Source organism: Aotus nancymaae, unplaced genomic scaffold (assembly GCF_030222135.1).
Source record: "Aotus nancymaae isolate 86718 unplaced genomic scaffold, 86718_ANA_hifiasm-v0.15.2.pri h1tg000040l, whole genome shotgun sequence".
Lineage (NCBI taxonomy): Eukaryota > Metazoa > Chordata > Mammalia > Primates > Aotidae > Aotus > Aotus nancymaae.
In genome coordinates, this window is record NW_026988454.1 from 130,568,074 (window position 1) to 130,586,707 (window position 18,634).

The 18,634-nt window shown below is 59.8% G+C and overlaps 2 protein-coding genes across 2 annotated transcripts in view; one reads left to right on the top strand and one right to left on the bottom strand.

The window, feature by feature from the left end:
- TNXB (tenascin XB) overlaps positions 1–14,675 on the top strand; it is a 70,227-nt gene extending 55,552 nt beyond the window's left edge. Inside the window, exons 26-45 of the mRNA XM_064361217.1 lie at positions 1,481–1,804; positions 2,194–2,517; positions 5,138–5,461; positions 5,882–6,205; positions 7,114–7,401; positions 7,755–8,033; positions 9,303–9,590; positions 10,554–10,874; positions 11,160–11,495; positions 11,748–11,870; positions 11,986–12,129; positions 12,321–12,440; positions 12,561–12,704; positions 12,799–12,929; positions 13,043–13,175; positions 13,269–13,420; positions 13,513–13,609; positions 13,701–13,862; positions 13,940–14,103; positions 14,380–14,675. Coding sequence (XP_064217287.1) covers positions 1,481–1,804; positions 2,194–2,517; positions 5,138–5,461; positions 5,882–6,205; positions 7,114–7,401; positions 7,755–8,033; positions 9,303–9,590; positions 10,554–10,874; positions 11,160–11,495; positions 11,748–11,870; positions 11,986–12,129; positions 12,321–12,440; positions 12,561–12,704; positions 12,799–12,929; positions 13,043–13,175; positions 13,269–13,420; positions 13,513–13,609; positions 13,701–13,862; positions 13,940–14,103; positions 14,380–14,481 — 4,280 coding nt within the window. The 3' untranslated portion in view covers positions 14,482–14,675. The remainder of the gene's footprint in view (positions 1–1,480; positions 1,805–2,193; positions 2,518–5,137; positions 5,462–5,881; positions 6,206–7,113; positions 7,402–7,754; positions 8,034–9,302; positions 9,591–10,553; positions 10,875–11,159; positions 11,496–11,747; positions 11,871–11,985; positions 12,130–12,320; positions 12,441–12,560; positions 12,705–12,798; positions 12,930–13,042; positions 13,176–13,268; positions 13,421–13,512; positions 13,610–13,700; positions 13,863–13,939; positions 14,104–14,379) is intronic.
- Positions 14,676–14,701: 26 nt separating this feature from the next.
- CYP21A2 (cytochrome P450 family 21 subfamily A member 2) lies at positions 14,702–17,349 on the bottom strand. Its single transcript, XM_012436727.3, has 10 exons — positions 17,151–17,349; positions 16,962–17,051; positions 16,559–16,713; positions 16,351–16,452; positions 16,161–16,262; positions 15,993–16,079; positions 15,624–15,824; positions 15,239–15,417; positions 15,053–15,156; positions 14,702–14,955 (listed from the first exon to the last, which is right to left on the bottom strand). Exons 1-10 carry the CDS (start codon positions 17,347–17,349, stop codon positions 14,702–14,704), a joined length of 1,473 nt encoding a protein of 490 aa, XP_012292150.1.
- Positions 17,350–18,634: the final 1,285 nt, after the last annotated feature.

Sequence of the window (18,634 nt, forward strand, 5' to 3'; positions counted from 1 at the left end):
AACTGGGCTTGTGTTTGGTGTTTTGGGAAAGGGTTTAAGGAAGTGAGGTTTTGGTCTCTATTAGAAGCTGTCAGGAAGAAGGGATAACTCTATCATCGAGCGTCTCACTAAGTCTTATCTTTGGGGAGGTGTCGACTAGAACAAAGCCAAAGCGCATTGGTAAAGAGGCAGCTATCACTCAGATTAGCTGGATGGCTGATGTTTGATTATTTTCCTGCTTTGGAAAATGTTAGAGTTTGTCTATATTGAGATATGATCACAGACTGGCCTTGTTCTTGTCTTGATCCATCCTGCTGACAAACGGCCTAGTCTGATGTTGATGTTCCATGAAATTGTCTGTGTTCAAGTGGACCACCAAGACCAGACCGTGTCGGGCCAGCCCCAAGCAACCATGGCCTGGCTGAGGGGAAGGGAGGGAAGGACAGCTCACAGCTGTCAGGGCTGCTTTTTTCTTTCATAGGCAGACGCTGACAAGTGACACACACAAGTTCATGTTTTCATGGGGCTCACAGTTGTGGGCACAAGCAGAAAGCCAGAAAGGAAAGCAAAGAAGGATGAGCGGTGAAGCCCTGGGGCCAGGCCAGGACTGGGAAGGGACACTGAAGTCACCCTGCCCACAAGTATCCAGGGGACAGCCAGGACCTGAGGCCAGGCGTGCCTTAGCTTGGCGACAGCTTTAGAGAGAAGGTGAAGTGTGTCAGATCATCACAGCTGGTGCAAAGGCCAGGAGGCTAGAAAGCGCATGGCACATGAGAGGCACTGAGGATTGAGTGGGTGTCTTTTGTAGCAGGTGATCATCCTGAAGTGTGGGAGCAGAGGAGGGGGCAGCTCACCAGGCCTGGGGTCTCCCAGGGATGAGGAGGTGGTTGCCCAGGTCTGTGCCTGTGTGAAGCTCATCCGTGGGGGCTGAAGATGGGGATGGGGTGGCGGGATGCCTGGAGGCAGGGAGGCCAGTAGGGAGTTGGTGGCCCTGGTGAGAGGTGACAGTGGCCCAAACCAGGATTGGGGGCTGGAAGTGGTGGGGGAAGGTATCCAGGGTAACTCAGGGCAGACATGCTCTGGGGCTGCTGGTGAGGGTCCGGGTCCAGGAACACGCCCAGGCTCTGGCCTGGGGAGGGGTGTGCTGAGCTTGTTGCGGGGAAGAGACAGAAACCAGTGAACAACAGATGGTAAGGAGAGCCCAGTGTAGGGAGGCCCGGGGTGCAGAGGCCAGGTGGGGCTGTGCTCAGAAGACAGGCGGTGCTGGAGGGACAGGGGAAGGTGGCCTGGGTTTTGGGAGGTGGGGTAAGGTGGGGGCTGAGGTCAGGGGGTCAGGGTGAGGGGTAGGAAAGGCCACAGGAGGGAGGAGGAAGAAGAGCTGTGCTGGAGCCGCTGTGGGCAGCATCGTCCTGCTCTTGGGCACTTTGTGTTTTGTGACACATCCTTTCTATGCTGAACTGAGGACCCAGGGACCTCACTGTCTCCCTCTGTGTCTGTTCAGCTCCAGAGGATGAAGCCGAGACCACCCAAGCAGCACCCATCATGACCCCTGAGCCCCCCATCAAGCCTCACCTCGGGGAGCTGACCGTGACAGACACCAGCCCCGACTCCCTCAGCCTGTCCTGGACGGTCCCCGAGGGCCAGTTTGACCACTTCCTGGTCCAGTACAGGAACGGGGATGGGCAACCCAAGGCGGTGCGGGTGCCGGGGCACGAGGACGGGGTCACCATCTCGGGCCTGGAGCCAGACCACAAGTACAAGATGAACCTGTACGGCTTCCACGACGGCCAGCGCGTGGGCCCCGTGTCTGCCATCGGGGTGACGGGTGAGTGGACGGTGGGAGCCCCAGGGTGGGCCTCTGGGGGGTCCCTCTCTCTCTGGTGATGGGTGAACTGGCCCAGGAAGCCCCTCGGCTCTTGCCTGAGCCATGATACCTTTGCACCTTTCCCCACCTCCTTGAGGACTGGCAGGTCTTCCTGGGTGGAGAGGGCCCTGTGAGCCCTGTTGGTGGCTGTCCCAAGTTCCCCACCACTGACCTCAGAGCTTGTCGTGTGTGTTGACCGTAAGCTGAGCAGGACCACCCAGCTCCAAAGATGGGCCTCTCTGAGCTGACCTCAGGACCCCCACTCATGGCCCCAGCTTCACTCTCTTTCCCCGCAAGACCCAAGGACACCCCCAGGGAAGCTGCTCACCTTCTCTGTCCCGTCTTCTCAGCTGCAGGGGAAGAAACTCCTGCCCCCACAGAACCCAGCACGGAGGCCCCGGAGCCCCCTGAGGAGCCACTCTTGGGGGAGCTGACAGTGACAGGAGCCTCCCCTGACTCGCTGAGCCTCTCCTGGACCGTCCCCCAGGGCCGCTTCGACTCCTTCACCGTGCAGTACAAGGACAGGGACGGGCGGCCCCAGGTGGTGCGTGTCGGGGGTGAGGAGAGCGAGGTCACCGTGGAGGGCCTGGAGCCCGGGCGCAAGTACAAGATGCACCTGTACGGCCTCCACGAGGGGCGGCGCGTGGGCCCCGTGTCCGCCGTGGGTGTGACAGGTGAGTGAGTGTGAGTGAGGAGGGTGGGGGAGACGGCCCTAGAAGACGCTGCTGCCTCTACAGTCTTCGTGAAAACATATTCTCAAGAGTATTCCTTCATTTACATGCAAATGCCTGGAGATTTTTGTTAAAAGGCAGATTTGGGATTCAGCAGGCTTGGCCTAGGGTCAGACAGTGCAGTGCGTGTCTCACAAGATTCTCCTTGATCTTGGTGCCGCTGGTCCAAGGAACACACCTTTTTTGTTGTTTTTTATTGTAGTAAAGTACGCATGACATAAATGGCTACTCTAATCGCTCTCCAGTATACAGTCTGGCATCAGGTACACGCACATCGCTGCGCACCGTCACCACCCACCTCCAGGGCTCCTCCTCCCACACTGAAACTTCCTGCCCGTTAGGCACCACTCCCCATCCTCCCCTCACCCAGCGCCTGGCAACACCATCCTATTGTCTGTCTCTATGAACTCAACTCCAGGTAGCTCTTATAAGTGGAATCATACAATATTTGTCTTTTTTGAATGGTTCATTTCATTAAATACGTCTTTAGGGTTCACCTATGTTGTAGCATCCGTCAGAATTTCCTTTTTATTTTTTCTAAAGATGGGGTCTTATTATGTTGCCCAGGCTGGTCTCAGACTCCTGGCCTCAAGTGATCCTCCCACCTTGACCTCCCAAAGTGCTGGGATTATAGGCAAGAGCCACTGCACCTTGCCAGAATGCCCTTCCTTTGAAGGCTGAATAATGTTCACTTTATACGTATAGAGCACGCTTTGCCCATCCTTTCATCCACCGATGGCCACTTGGGTTGCTTCCACCTCTTAGCTGTCGTGAATAATGCTGCTGTGAATATTTATGTGCAAATCACAGAACACCTTTGAAGTAAAGCTCCTCCCAGTAACAGATTTGGAAACTCTTAGAATTTGTTGAAGCAAATTTTTCTTGCATTCATCAATCCTCATAGAGGTTAGGCTCAGAGTTAGGGTTCATATCCTAATGGGTAAGTTCCTCTCCCAATGGGGCTAACGTCATGGGGGACAGGTTGTGGACCAGCAATAAAGCAAAGGTGGTGAGCATGTGACAGGAAGCCCAGGGCCAGGCAAGAATACCTAAGCTGCCCTACCTGTGGATACTCAGGAGACAGTCAGGACCTGAGGCCAGGCAGGCCTTAGCTTGGTGACAGCTTTAGAGAGGAGGTGAAGTGTGTCAGATCATTACAGCTGGTGCAAAGGCCAGAGGCCAGAAAGAGCATAGCATGTGAGAGGCACTGAGGATTGAGTGGGGTGTCTTTCGGGGTGGGTAAATCGTCCTGAAGTGTGGGAGCAGAGGAGGGGGCAGCTCACCGGGCCTGGCATCTCCCAGGGATGAGGAGGTGGTTGCCCAGGTCTGTGGTGAGATGACTCAAGCAGCTGTGCCAGTGTGAAGCTCATCCATGGGGGCCGAAGATGGGATTTGGGTAGTGGGGAGCCTGGTGGCAGGGAGGCCAGTAGGGAGTTGGTGGCCCTGGTGAGAGGTGACAGTGGCCCAAACCAGGACTGGGGGCTGGAGGTGTTGGGGGAAGGTATCCAGGGTAACTTGGGGAGAGAGGCTCTGAGGCTGCTGGTGAGGGGCCGGGTCCAGGAACACGCCCAGGCTCTGGCCTGGGGAGGGGTGTGCTGAGCTTGTTGGGGAGCAGAGACAGAAGCCAGTGAACAACAGATGGTGAGGAGAGCCCAGTGTAGGGAGGCCCGGGGTGCAGAGGCTGGGTGGGGCTGTGCTCAGAAGAGAAGCAGTGCTGGAGGGACAGGGGGAGGTGGCCTGGGTGTTGGGAGGTGGAGGTAAGGTGGGGGCTGAGGTCAGGGGGTCAGGGTGAGGGGTAGGAAAGGCCACAGGAGGGACGAGGAAGAAGAGCTGTGCTGGAGCCGCTGTGGGCAGCATCGTCCTGCTCTTGGGCACTTTGTGTTTTGTGACACATCCTTTCTTATTTTTATTTTATTTTATTTTATTTTTTTGTTTTTTTGAGACAGAGTTTCACTCTTGTTGCCCAGGCTGGAGTACAATGGTGCGATTATGACTCATCTCAACCTCCACCTTCCAGGCTCAAGCTTTTCTCCTGCCTCAGCCTCCTGAGTAGCTGGGATTACAGGCGCCCACCACCACGCCCGGCTAATTTTGTATTTTCAGTAGAGACTGGGTTTCTCCATATTAATCAGGCTGGTCTCGAACTCCTGACCTCCCAACCCCATCCAGCTTTTTTCCTTTTTCCTTTTTTTGAGACGGAATCTTAGTCTGTTCCCCAGGCTGGATGGAGTACGGTGGTGAGATCTCAGCTCACTGCTTGATCACAGCTCATTTGAACCTCCACCTCGGGGTTCAAGCTATTCTCCTGCTTCAGCCTCCCGAGTAGCTGGGATTACTGGTACCTACCACTATGCCCAGCTAATTTTTTTGTATTTTTAGTAGAGACAGGATTTCACCATGTTGGCCAGGCTGGTCTCGAACTCCTGATCATATGATTTGCCCACCTTGGCCTCTCAAAGTGCTGGGATTACAGGCATGAGCCACCGTGGCCGGCCCAGACACATTCTTTCTGTGCTGAACTGAGGGCCCAGGGACCTCACTACCTTCATACATGTCTGTGCAGCTCCAGAGGATGAAGCCGAGACCACCCAAGTGGCACCCACCACAACCCCTCAGCCCCCCATCAAGCCTCGCCTGGGGGAGCTGACCATAACGGACGCCACCCCCGACTCCCTCAGCCTGTCCTGGACGGTCCCCGAGGGCCAGTTTGACCACTTCCTGGTCCAGTACAGGAATGGGGACGGGCAGCCCAAGGCGGTGCGGGTGCCGGGGCACGAGGACGGGGTCACCATCTCGGGCCTGGAGCCAGACCACAAGTACAAGATGAACCTGTACGGCTTCCACGACGGCCAGCGCGTGGGCCCCGTGTCTGCCATCGGGGTGACGGGTGAGTGGACGGTGGGAGCCCCAGGGTGGGAGCCGTGGGAGGGTCACCCTCTTGCTCTTTGGTGATGACTGGTGGGGAATGGTGGCAGGGTGTGGTCGGTACCTCAGACCTGCTTGTGGCTGGGGCTGGGCCTCCCCTTGGGCCTTCCTGTGAGGTTGACCCCTGGCTCCTCCTGAGCAGGGAGGGGCCGTTGGGAGCTTTGCTGTGCTGGCGGCTGTCCCAGGTCCCCCAAGCTGACCCTGGAACTTGTCATGTGTGTTAGCTGTCAGCTGAGCAGGACCCCCCAGCCCCAAGAATGGGCCTCTCTGAGCCGACCTCAGGTCCCCCAGTCACAGCCTTGGCTTCTCCTTCCTTTTCCCCAAGTCCCAAGGGCATCCCCCAGGGACCCTGCCTCACTCTCTCTGTGTCCCCTTTTCTCAGCTGCAGAGGAAGAGACCCCCAGCCCCACAGAACCCAGCACAGAGGCCCCGGAGCCCCCCGAGGAGCCACTCCTGGGGGAGCTGACAGTGACAGGAGCCTCCCCTGACTCGCTGAGCCTCTCCTGGACCGTCCCCCAGGGCCGCTTCGACTCCTTCACCGTGCAGTACAAGGACAGGGATGGACGGCCCCAGGTGGTGCATGTCGGGGGCGAGGAGAGCGAGGTCACCGTGGGGGGCCTGGAGCCCGGGCGCAAGTACAAGATGCACCTGTACGGCCTCCATGAGGGGCGGCGCGTGGGCCCCGTGTCCGCCGTGGGCATCACGGGTGAGTGGGGGGACAGGCACTCATCCCCAGGTTTATCTCTGTGTTTCTCCTTTGGATCTCGGCACCCCTTACAACTGGGCCTCTAGGTTTCTGTCTGTTCTCCCGTGTTGCTAATGATCCTGCCTGGTCCTTGGATTCATGGAGACTGTGGAGTCAGATGGGTGGGTGGTCCATGCCCTGTTTGTTGTATCTTCCTTCCTTCCATCGTGATCTGGAGCCCCGGGTTGCTCGTGTTCTCATTTGTTCGGTTTTCAGCTCCCTTAAGGAGTGTTTTAGTGGCTCAGAAAGTGCTTCAGATCCAGCTGCCCGGATCTGCATGTGCCTTTCAGTGTAGTGACTGTGCAGCCTTGCAGGCGCTTCCTAACCTTGGGCTTCAGATACTTGCAAAGTTGGGGTGATAATAATGGCAGCTGCTTCACATGCTGTGCGAGGGTTAAGTGCACCACTGTTGGTGAGCTGCTGACAGCAACGCAGGGCACAGATTCTAAAGCAAGTGCTTTAGAGAAGGCAACTAAGAAGTGCTCACTCCAGCTGGGCATGGTGGCTCAGGTCTGTAATCTCAGCACCTTGGGAGGCCGAGGTGGGCAGATCACTTGAGGTCAGGAGTTTGAGACCAGCCTGGCCAACATGGTGAAACCCCATCTCTACCAAAAATATTAAAAATTCGCTGGGTGTGGTGGTGTATGTCTGTAATCCCAGCTACTCGGGAGGCTGAGGCAGGAGAATCGCTTAAACTGAGGAGGAGAAAGTTGCAGTGAGCTGAGATTGTGCCACTGCAGTCCAGCCTGGGTGACAGAATGAGACTCCGTCTCAAAAAAAAAAAATGCCCCCTCCGTTCCCGGGAGAGCGCTGCCTGCCTTGGGCAGGGTCCTGCATCCTGACCCATGGGCCTGCTCTGCTCTTTTCAGCGCCCCTGCCCACACTGCCGCCCATGGAGCCCCACCTGGGGGAGCTGGTGGTGGCAGGCGTGACCTCGGACTCGGTGGGCCTCTCCTGGTCGGTGGCCCAGGGCCACTTCGACTCCTTCCTGGTACAGTACAGGGACGTTCAGGGGCAGCCCCAGGCAGTGCCTGTGAGTGGAGACCTCCGAGCGGTCACTGTCTCGGGGCTGGATCCGGCCCGCAAGTACAAGTTCCTGCTCTTTGGACTCCAAAATGGGAAACGCCACGGCCCAGTCCCTGTGGAGGCCAGGACCGGTGAGTGAGGGCTGGAGGCCTCCCGCAGCCAGAGCCTTCGCCCCCTTGTGGCGCCAGTTGGAATTTCATGTTTCTGTGCCCCACACTCCAATCCTCACCACCCACTGATTTACTGGAAACCCAGGCCCTGAGCTCCTTTCTTCCCCTCACGCCCATCCTTCTCCCTACCTTCCCTGCATCCCAGGGGACACTTGCTTTCTTGTCTGGCTCCTCTTTTATCCCTATTCCTGGCCCAGTCACCCTCCCATTCCCAGGACTGGCTCACAGAGCCACAGCAGCCCAGGAAGCTCCGAGGCCCCTCTGCCTCCATCCCCGCCCCCGTCACTCTCCATGCACCTCACTGTCTTTTCCAGCACCAGACACGAAACCCTCTCCCCGCCTGGGGGAGCTGACTGTGACAGACGTGACCCCTGACTCCATGGGACTCTCGTGGACCGTTCCTGAGGGCGAATTCGACTCCTTTGTGGTCCAGTACAAGGACAGGGATGGGCAGCCCCAGGTGGTGCCAGTGGCAGCCGACCAGCGGGAGGTCACTGTCCCCGGCCTGGAGCCCAGTAGGAAATACAAGTTCCTGCTCTATGGTCTGGCAGGCAGGAAGCGACTGGGCCCTGTCTCTGCTGAAGGTACCACAGGTGAGCCCCAGCCTGGCCTCCACCTTTTCCAGAGCTGCCTCTCATCTGAGCCCTCAGAGCTGGCCCTATGGCCTTCCCGTGAGATTGCCTCTGTCAGCCCTGACACAACCATTTTAACTCCGAAAGTGGGTCCCTATAGGTGCCTGGTGCAGTTCTGAGGAATATGCATTATTTTCTCCATTCGATGACTGCCGAGGAAATAAAAGGGACACAGGCTTGGGGCCAGCAGATCTGTGTTCCAGTTCAGTCCCAGCCCTTGCCAGAGTGACCGTGGCCAAGCCGCTTCATCCTCAGAACCTCGGTGTCCTCACCTGCATGATTGCTGGGAGTGACGCTGCTTTCAGTAGCGGTTCCCATCCCTCTCCCTCCTCCCTAACTCAGAGGCGAGGGGTGGAAAATAAGGGAGGGCTTGGCTACGGAAAGACTATGGAAAAACCTGGTGTCACTGTGGCCGTGACTCAGCCCCTCAAGGAAGGGGTGTGGTGGGTCACTGACCCTCACCCCACTCCCAGGACCGTGAGTCACTGCCCAGAGGAAGACAGAGCAGCTGGCCACTCGGGGCCTGGGTCCCTGGAACTCCATAATTCTCTTCCCGAACCCTCACTGTGGGGACGGGGTACAGGCTCTCCCTCCCCTCACCCAACAGCCCCAGCCGCACTCGGACAAGCCTCTGCTCTGCCCTCTCTTTTCCCAGCTCTGCCCCTGTCTTCTCCCCGCCCCACCCTGGCTGCCCTGGGCCAGTGGGGTCAGTGTGGGTAGCAGGAGGCGCGGATGGCCAGGCTGATGGTCACAAGGGAACAAGGGGGGGTCACAGGTCGGCAGTGATGGGAGCCATGCACTGGCCAGCTACACAGACCAGCTCTCAATGTTTGGGGTGTCTCCCTGACAACCCAGAGACCTCCTGGGAGTCCCCCTCAACTCTGGCCTCATCCCAGCTCAGGGGCCGGGGGTCCAGGAAACAAAGGCCCTCCCTGCACCCCCGCCACCCTCCCTTGGTTGATGATCTTTAATGTATTTACCGCACCCTCATCACAGCAGGAGGGAGTGGGGCAGGAAGGAGTTTGGGCAGCGGCCTCCAGAGGAGGAGGGAGCTGCTCTCACTCATTCCTGAGGGACGTGGCAGGAGCAGGCCTGTGTGTTGCCTCAAGGAGCTGTCCCTGAGGCTACACTGGAGGGACCCTTTCCCAGAACCTCACACTTCCCGGAAGCTGCCAGGGCTGAGGTAAAGGCAGCATGTGCCTAAGAGCATTCCCTCCTCCTTCTGCACAGCTCCCCTGGAGAAGGAGCTGCAGCCCCTTCCCCGCCTCGGGGAACTGACCGTGGCCGAGGAGACTTCCAATTCCCTGCACCTGTCCTGGACGGTGGCCCAGGGCCCCTTCGACTCCTTCGTGGTCCAGTACAGGGACAAGGATGGGCAGCCCAAGGCAGTGCCTGTGGCCGCAGACCAGCGCATGGTCACCATAGAGGACCTGGAGCCTGGCAGGAAATACAAGTTTCTGCTGTACGGGCTCCTCGGGGGAAAGCGCCTGGGCCCGGTCTCCGCCCTGGGAATGACAGGTGAGGCTGCCTGCCTGGGTTTCCTTGTGCCTTTGGGCTGAAGACGAAGATGACCGCAGGAGTGGGCAGACGGGAGTGGGGCGCCCTGGCCTGTGCCCAGGAAGGAGGAGTCTGCGGCCCTGTGGGCTTCGACATCCGTCAAGGAGTCAAGAGCAGGAGCCAGGCCAGGCGGGAGGGAAAGGCCCTGGCAGGGGCCCCACAATCTCCCAGCCCCTTCTCTGCCCCATCACTGCCGCTGCTCCCCATTACTCACTGGGGCAGCTGTCACCTCCCCAAAGGGTGACCTTGTCCAGACAGGGACAAATCTCTCTGCCATTGGATGAGTCAGGAGCATTTTCTTAAGAGGAAAATCACTGGGAAACAATGAGCGGAGTCACAGAAACCAACAGAAGTGGCCGCACTTATGGTGCAGGCTCCTCTGCCAGAGCTCGCCGTTGCCCACCTCAGACAGGCCTGACCAGGGCACGGCCGCTGGGATTTGCCCGTCACCTTCAGCGGCCGGTCCCACCCTCAGCTTCTCTCAGAAGGGAGCAGGGAACGCCACGCCCCTCAAGCTCAGCGAGTGGGGGCAGAGCCTGTGCTATCTTGAGGTGGGCGCGATAGGACACTGGGTGTGGAAGGGGAGCTGAGCACCTGAATCAGACAGCGAGGGGCTCTCGAAGGAGTCACGAGGCCACAGTGACTTCCCAAGCAGGGCGCAGGCCACGGTGCTGGGGCTCAGAAGCCCTGGGGGTTCTGAGCAGGAGTCAGCACCAAAGCAGGGATATTGGCAGAGTCAGGGACGGAAGTACTGGCAGAGCCTGGCTCCTCCCTTCTCTCCACCAGGCTGCCACGGCCAGGACCTGTAAGCTTCCCACCTCAACCTTGGGCAAGCCTGGAATCCCCTCTTTGGGAAGAAAGATAAAAATGGAGGGCCTCGTGGCATCCCCCACTCAGATTCTCCCCTGGGCTTCTCCCACGCAGCCCCAGAAGAGGACACACCAGCCCCAGAGTTAGCCCCAGAGGCCCCTGAACCTCCTGAAGAGCCCCGCCTGGGGGTGCTGACCGTGACCGACACAACCCCAGACTCCATGCGACTCTCATGGAGCGTGGCCCAGGGCCCCTTTGATTCCTTCGTGGTCCAGTATGAGGACGCGAAAGGGCAGCCCCAGGCCTTGCTGGTGGATGGCGACCAGAGCAAGGTCCTCATCTCAGGCCTGGAGCCCAGCACCTCCTATGGGTTCCTCCTCTACGGCCTCCATGAAGGGAAGCGCCTGGGGCCCGTCTCAGCTGAGGGCACCACAGGTACCACCAGGCGTCCCCGGCCTCTAGTCTGTGACTGGGAAGGGGGAAAGGGGAGCCTGGAAGCGGTGGTCTCAGGGAAAGAGCATGAGGCGGGTGCCAGGGAGAGAGGACAGGTGGGCTGGATGCGAGTGGCCTTTAGCTCTGCCCCACAGGATCCCCTGTGGCTGCAAGGCCCTGGTTACAGATGGAGAAACGGGGAGGGAGGGGGTGGAAGGAACGTTCCCCGGGTCACCAAGCTGGTGTGCTTCTGTCTCCAATCCCTTGTCTCTCACCCATTCCATGCAGGGCCGGCCCCTGCTGGTCAGACCTCAGGGGAGCCAGGGCCCCGCCTGTCCCAGCTGTCCGTGACCGATGTGACCACCAGTTCACTGAGGCTCAACTGGGAGGCCCCACCTGGGGCCTTCGACTCCTTCCTGCTCCGCTTCGGGGTCCCATCCCCAAGCACCCTGGAGCCCCATCCGCGTCCTCTGCTGCAGCGTGAGCTGATGGTGCCGGGGACGCGGCACTCGGCCGTGCTCCGGGACCTGCGTCCGGGGACTCTGTACAGCCTAACGCTGTATGGACTGCGAGGGCCCCACAAGGCCGACAGCATCCAGGGCACTGCCCGCACCCTCAGCCCAGGTAATGCCTCACAAACACTGCCCAAAGTGAGGGTCTTTGTACTTCGAGGGGGCGGGGGTACCTAGTGCCTCACTCAGAGGCAGGGGCGGGTGAATTGGTGGTGGGCTTGGAGGGGTCTACAGAGCGACTTCCATTCCTGGGGTCTAGAGGAAAGGGGTGGTGGCCTGTCCCAGAGCAGGGGTGAGAGGTGGGAATCGTAGGGAGGAGCCTCCCTGCCCCTGCCTGCACCTTTGTTCCCTGCCCCCTCTGCAGTGCTGGAGAGCCCCCGTGACCTCCAATTCACCGAAATCAGGGAGACCTCAGCCAGGGTCAACTGGATGCCCCCGCCATCCCGGGTGGACAGCTTCAAAGTCTCCTACCAGCTGGCGGACGGAGGTTGTGCCTTTGCCATGTGCTCATTGCCTCACATGTCAGCCTCCCCTCTGTACTCTGCCCACCTTCCAGCCACTCTGGGATTCCCTGGGTAACCCCTGGTCCCCAATGTTTCCAGGGGAACCGCAAAGTGTGCAGGTGGATGGTCGGGCCCGGACCCAGAAACTCCAGGGGCTGATCCCAGGCGCTCGCTACGAGGTGACCGTGGTCTCCGTCCGAGGCTTTGAGGAGAGTGAGCCTCTCACAGGCTTCCTCACCACAGGTGAAATGGACTGGGACCCAGGGCAAGAGGTGGGAGCCATGAAAATGGCATGGGTGGCAGTTGGGAGGGGATGGGGAGGGTGAAGGGAGGTGGTGGAGGCTCCGATTTCAGGCAGGAGCCCAGTAGAGTTTGGGGAGGCTTGGAGTAGAGAGAGCATCGGGGACACCTCTGAGCCCCTCCGCTTCCCCTAGTTCCTGATGGCCCCACCCAGTTGCGTGCACTGAACTTGACCGAGGGATTCGCCATGCTGCACTGGAAGCCCCCCCAGAATCCTGTGGACACCTATGACGTCCAGGTCACAGCCCCCGGAGGTGAGCAGGGCTGAGGCCTCTGGAAGGGACCTGTGCAGGGTGGGGATTGCAGCGGGGAGGCTGGACTCTGGCTGGGGATGGAGGGGGCAGGCGTTGATGCCCCCCAACCTGCACTCCCAGCCCCGCCCCTGCAGGCTGCGGCCCCAGGCAGCGCGGTGGACTACCCCCTGCATGACCTCGTCCTCCACACCAACTACACTGCCACCGTGCGTGGCCTGCGGGGCCCCAACCTCACTTCCCCAGCCAGCATCACCTTCACCACAGGTAGGGTCTGCAGGGTGAATGGGACGTGGGAGAGGAGGTAGAGGAAGCCAGGATGGGCCTCATCCCCATCTCCTCTTTCCTCTTTCCCTCCTAGGGCTAGAGGCCCCTCAGGACTTGGAGGCCAAGGAAGTGACCCCCCGCACAGCCCTGCTCACTTGGACTGAGCCCCAAGTCCGGCCCACAGGCTACCTGCTGAGCTTCGACACCCCTGGTGGACAGACCCAGGTGCCCCACTGACCAACTCCCCTCCTTGGGTGATTCCAGGAGTGCTGCCTCTGGCCCACCCAGAGGGTCTCCACCTCCCTCTCCCTTGACCCACCCCCTTGTCTGTCCCACAGGAGATCCTGCTCCCGGCAGGGGTCACATCTCACCAGCTGCTCGGCCTCTTTCCCTCCACCCCCTACAGTGCTCGGCTGCAGGCCATGTGGGGCGAGAGCCTCCTGCCGCCCGTGTCCACTTCTTTCACCACGGGTACCTGGACGCAGGGGCTGGCAGCCAGGGGCTGGGTGGGCAGCCAGGGCCTAAGGCTTGGAAAAGGACTGGTCCCTGCTCTCCTCTCCCCAGGTGGGCTGCGAATCCCCTTCCCCAGGGACTGCGGGGAGGAGATGCAGAACGGAGCCGCTGCCTCCAGGACCACCACCATCTTCCTCAACGGCAACCGCGAGCGGCCCCTGAACGTGTTTTGCGACATGGAGACTGATGGGGGCGGCTGGCTGGTGGGTGGCATTGGGAAGCCCAGGGGTCTGTGCAGTGCAGCAGCTGTCGCCCCGGGGGCCAGAGGCTGACGGTGCCCCCACCTGCTTCCCAGGTGTTCCAGCGCCGCATGGATGGACAGACAGACTTCTGGAGGGACTGGGAGGACTATGCCCATGGTTTTGGGAACATCTCTGGAGAATTCTGGCTGGGTCAGTGCCTCACAGGGATTGGGAAACTATGGAGGGGATGGGGGCCCTGTGGACACCAGGACCCTGATGACAGCACGTCTCCCACCCCCAGGCAATGAGGCCCTGCACAGCCTGACACAGGCCGGTGACTACTCCATGCGCGTGGACTTGCGGGCTGGGGACGAGGCTGTGTTTGCCCAGTACGACTCCTTCCGTGTAGACTCGGCTGCGGAGTACTACCGCCTCCACCTGGAGGGCTACCACGGCACCGCAGGTAGGCACAGGCCACGGGGTTGGGAGAGTGAGGCTGGGAGGGGAGGCCCTCATGGCTCCTTCCTCCACCCTGCCCAGGGGACTCCATGAGCTACCACAGCGGCAGTGTCTTCTCTGCCCGTGATCGGGACCCCAACAACTTGCTCATCTCCTGCGCTGTCTCCTACCGAGGGGCCTGGTGGTACAGGAACTGCCACTACGCCAACCTCAACGGGCTCTACGGGAGCACAGTGGACCATCAGGTGAGGGGCGGGAGGCAGCACAGAACTGGGGGTGGCTGGGGATCAGCCTGTCTAGGTTTCAGCCCTGCAGTGTAACAGGCAAGGGACTGAGCGCTGGGTAAAAGGGAGCAATCATGCCAGCCACACAGAGGGAGCTGCAGGTGATTTATTGGCTGGAAAGGGCCAGCTCAGGATGAAGCCGGAGGGTCAGGAGGGGAGCTGTTTGGGGCGGTTGGCTGAACGGGAGGAGCAGATGGGACATCTGGCTTTGACGCTCTCTTGACACCCCTTTCCCAGGGAGTGAGCTGGTACTACTGGAAGGGCTTTGAGTTCTCGGTGCCCTTCACGGAAATGAAGCTGAGACCAAGAAACTTTCGGTCCCCAGCATGGGGAGGCTGAGCTGCTGCCCACCTCTCTCGCACCCCAGTATGACTGCCGAGCACTGAGGGGTCGCCCCAAGAGAAGAGCCAGGGGCCTTCACCACCTGGCCACTGGAGGAAGCCTTCTCCTTCTCTGCCAGTGACCTCACAGCACTATGTTTACAGGGGGGAGGGGAGGAGCTCATAGGGGAGCAATAAAGGAGAAACTGAGGCACCCTACTGGAATTGGTCCTGCCCCTTCACTGGCTGTGGGCCCCCATCCCCCGGGGCTGCAGCCGCACTTGGAAAGGCTGCATCTTGAGGATGACACTGCAGTAGGGCAGGGGCTGCAGGGAGGGCAGGGCATCCCCGGGGGGCAGCAGCGTGAAGGCCTGCAGCAGTCGGGCCAGCACCACAAACAGCTCCAGGCGCGCCAGCGGCTCTCCCAGGCACACACGCGCCCCGCAGCCGAAGGCCAGCGCTCTGGAGTTCTTGCCTGGCTCCAGGAAGCGATCTGCGGGCGGGTGGACAGGTCGGTGGGGAGGTACTCAGCGGCTTCGGGGACCAGCCTCTGTCACCTTTGCACGGCAGGCCCCTGGCCCCCCACATACCAGGCCAGAACTCATGCGGCCTCTCCCAGAGTGTCTCATCAAGGTGGGCGCCTTGGAGGTTGGGGATGATGACTGTGCCCTCGGGGATGTCGTAGCCAGAGATGCTGAAGGGGACTGCAGTTAGAGGCTGGCCAGGACCTTGCTGGGCTCAGGCTTTCCTCACTCATCCCAACCCTGGGGAGTCACCTGCTGGGCCGTGTGGTGCGGTGGGGCAAGGCCAAGGGCACAACGGGCCGCAGGCGCAGCACCTCGGCGATGGTGGCGTTGAGCAAGGGCAGCCGTGCGCGGTCCTTGTAGGGCACCCGGGAGCTGGAGGCACTGGGGCCCAGTTCGTGGTCTAGCTCCTCCTGCAGTCGCTGCTGAATCTGGGGAATGATCAGGTGGAGTCCTGCCCCAGCCAGCCCACAGCTGCCCAGAGTCCAGCCACTCCCTCAGCCACCCAGTGAGCCTGAGTGCCGGTGAAGAGACAGCAGCCCCTCTGGGCAAGCACAGCGCTGAGAGCTGAGCGAGGGTGCCCACCACCCTGACTGGGGTGCTGGGAAGGAGCGTTTTGCCTGTCCCCAGGGCGCACCTCAGGGTGGTGAAGCAAAAACACCACGGCCCAGGAGAGGGTGACTGCCGTGGTCTCAGTGCCACCAATGAGGAGGTCCACCGCAGCCATGTGCACGTGCCCTTCCAGGAGCTGTCCAGAGTCCTCTTCCACGCTCGGCTGCGCCAGTCCTTGGAGCATGTAATCCATCATGCCCCTCCACCGGCCTGCCACCAGGCTCTCCTGCAGAGCGTGGGAGGAGCAGGCTAAGCGCCCGGCCTGGGGAGAGGGGCACGGAGTGGCAACAGGCCCAGAACTGGGGGATGCAGGAGAACCCGCCTCGTAATGATGCTGCGGACAGTAGCGTCCCTGGCTGTGGGCCGAGGGGAGCCCGTCCACACACAGCCCCACCTTATGCTGCCTCAGCTGCTTCTCCACGAAATGGTCCCTCTTCTCTATGGCCTTCTTCAGCCTCCGGAGACCTGGATTGGGGAAGAACTGCGACAGGAAGCATGAGAGTGCAGCTGCGGGAAGAAGCCTCTCCCTCCACCCACCTCGCCCCAGGACCCACCTCCTCACCCTGAGAAAGGGAATCACATCCACAATTTGGATGGACCAGTGGCTCCAGGTTTTTAACACCTCCTGGATACATTTGTAACAGGCAGGCGTCAAGTTGTCCTCCTGCCAGAAAAGGAGGACGAGCTTTCAGTTCAGGACCAGGAGAGGCCCGGGGAGGGGCTGGGGGTGGGCCGGAGGGGCTGCGAGGCACCTTGATCTTGTCTCCAAAGGTGAGGTAACAGATGATGCTGCAGGTGAGGAGAGAGAATTCCTCCTCGATGGCCACAGGGGTGCCGGCCTGGGCTCTCATGCGCTGTGGAGGAGGAGCGTGAGCTCAGCAGGCCGGTGTGCAGCAGGCAGGGCGGGGGCTACTGTGAGAGGCGAGGCTGACCCGAGGGGTCTCAGGAGCCCAGCCTTACCTCACAGAAGTCCAGGGTCAGCTGCTCCACCACGGACTCCATGGAGTCACGGAGGCCCAGCAGCAGGGCTGAGCGGGTGAGCTTCTTGTGGGCTTTCCAGAGCAGAGAGTAGTCTCCCAGGGACAGGTCTGGGTAGTTCTTAGACACCAGCTTGTCTGCAGGAGGAGTAGGGGGCTGGAGGGTAGGAACTGACCAAGGTCAGCCAAGGGCCCGATCTTCTGCCTCCCCAACCCCTGCTTCTTCCCCCCAAGAAATGTCCCCACCAGGTGCAGGTGGCTTCCACTTGAGGCTGAGGTGGGAGGATCACCTGAGACCAGGAATTCAAGACCAGCCTGGGCAACATAGCAAGACCCCATCTCTTAAAAATTTTTTTTAAGAAAGAAAAAATGCCCCCAGCCCTTACAGGTAAGTGGCTCAGGTCTGCCAGCAAAGTCTGCCCACTTTTTGATCATGGCTTCCTCAATGGTCCTCTTGGAGTTCAGCACCACCACATCTGGGGGAGAGCCAGAGCAGGGTCAGCGGAGAGAGAGGACCCCCTCCCCTCCTCCGCCATCCTCCTGTGGTGAGGGCCAGGGCGAGAATAGGTTCTCACCCTGCAGCCCAAGGTGGAGCCTATAGATGGGCCCGAATTTCTGAGTCAGGCCAAGCAGATAGATGGGGAGGTTGGGCTGCAGCAGGTGCAGGAAGCCCGGGGCAAGAGGCGGGAGGTGGAGGTTCCTGCGCTGCCACCAGTTCCACAGCAGGCGGGCACCCGCCAGCAGGGGCAGCAGCAGCAGCCCCAGGAACAGCATGGCGAGACGCCCGGCAGGGCCCTGAGACGCCACTTATAGCTCTTGAGCCCTGGCCATCCCTCCTGCTGTGTAGACTGTTTGGGGGCCTCCCTTGACCCCACCTTCAGGTCCCTTCCCACCATCCCGCCCACAGAGTGGCTCTTTTCTGGAGTGGCACGAGTCTCATTGGCCTTGGGATGTCATATTTCAAAATATTGATCATCCATCAAGAAGCAAAGAAGGAAAATGCAACCCTGACCTTTTTCCTGCAGCCAGAATCAGCCTTCTGGCTCCTCATCAACTGCGCAGGCATGGGTGTCCGCCTCCTCCTGGGCCCTCTCCCTCTGCCCACCATGGGCCAGTTTACTGGCATGATGTTTGTCTTAGAGAGAAAGCGGCAGTCCCTGCCTAATATGCCTTCCTGGGTAGCCTGAAGAACAAAATGTGACTTGTGCGGGATTTTTGTTAGTTTAAGTTACAGATGGAGTAATACGGATAAGGCCTGGTTCACATTCCAGTATACACGGGTATCCCAGTATGATTGTTATTAGTGCCTCCTTTCACTTGCAGAAGTGCCCAGAAGACCAAGAAGGAGGTGGTCTCCCGTTGCGGAGTACTTAGCACGTACCAGACATTGTGGACAGCGTTTTGCCTGCACTAACTCAATTCACAGCCATGCTCTGTATGCAACACGGGTATTGTCCACATGTTGTGGAGGGCAGGATTCGGGCCTGGAAATCTAGCTGCAGAATATGTACCTTTAGCCACTAGGAGCACCTTTCTTTGGTTGAAAGGGAAAGAGACCACCTTGAGCTGGTTTGAGATAAAAAGTAAGAATTGGGGTATTTCACAGAACTCAGCAACAGGAAAGCAGGGGAGGGGACCTCACTGTGGCCTTAGAAAGCCAAGGATAGGGAACAGAAAAAGCCCCGGAGACAGGCAGTTTCCTGGCTCTGTTCCTCTCTCCTCTTTCTTCTCTCCGCAGTCAAGTTTCTTGTGTTACCAGGTGCAGGCGGAACATGACTGCCCTCAGGACGAGAGTCCACAGGTTCTAGGTCCAGCCAGGGAGAGTGTGGATTCCCAGCACAACCAGGCATGCCCCCCTCAATTCCAAAGTCCTCAGGAAGGAGCTGGATAGCTACAGCTGGATCAGGATCAGGGGTCCGGCCCTATTTGGGGAACTGAAGCCATAAGGGGTGGGGGTTCCATAGACCAAGTGACACTTAGAGACCACTTTTGTGGGTGAAGAGGCAATGTGGGGGTTTGGGAAGAGGCCATGCCAAAGAGGAGTGGCAGGGCTTAGTGA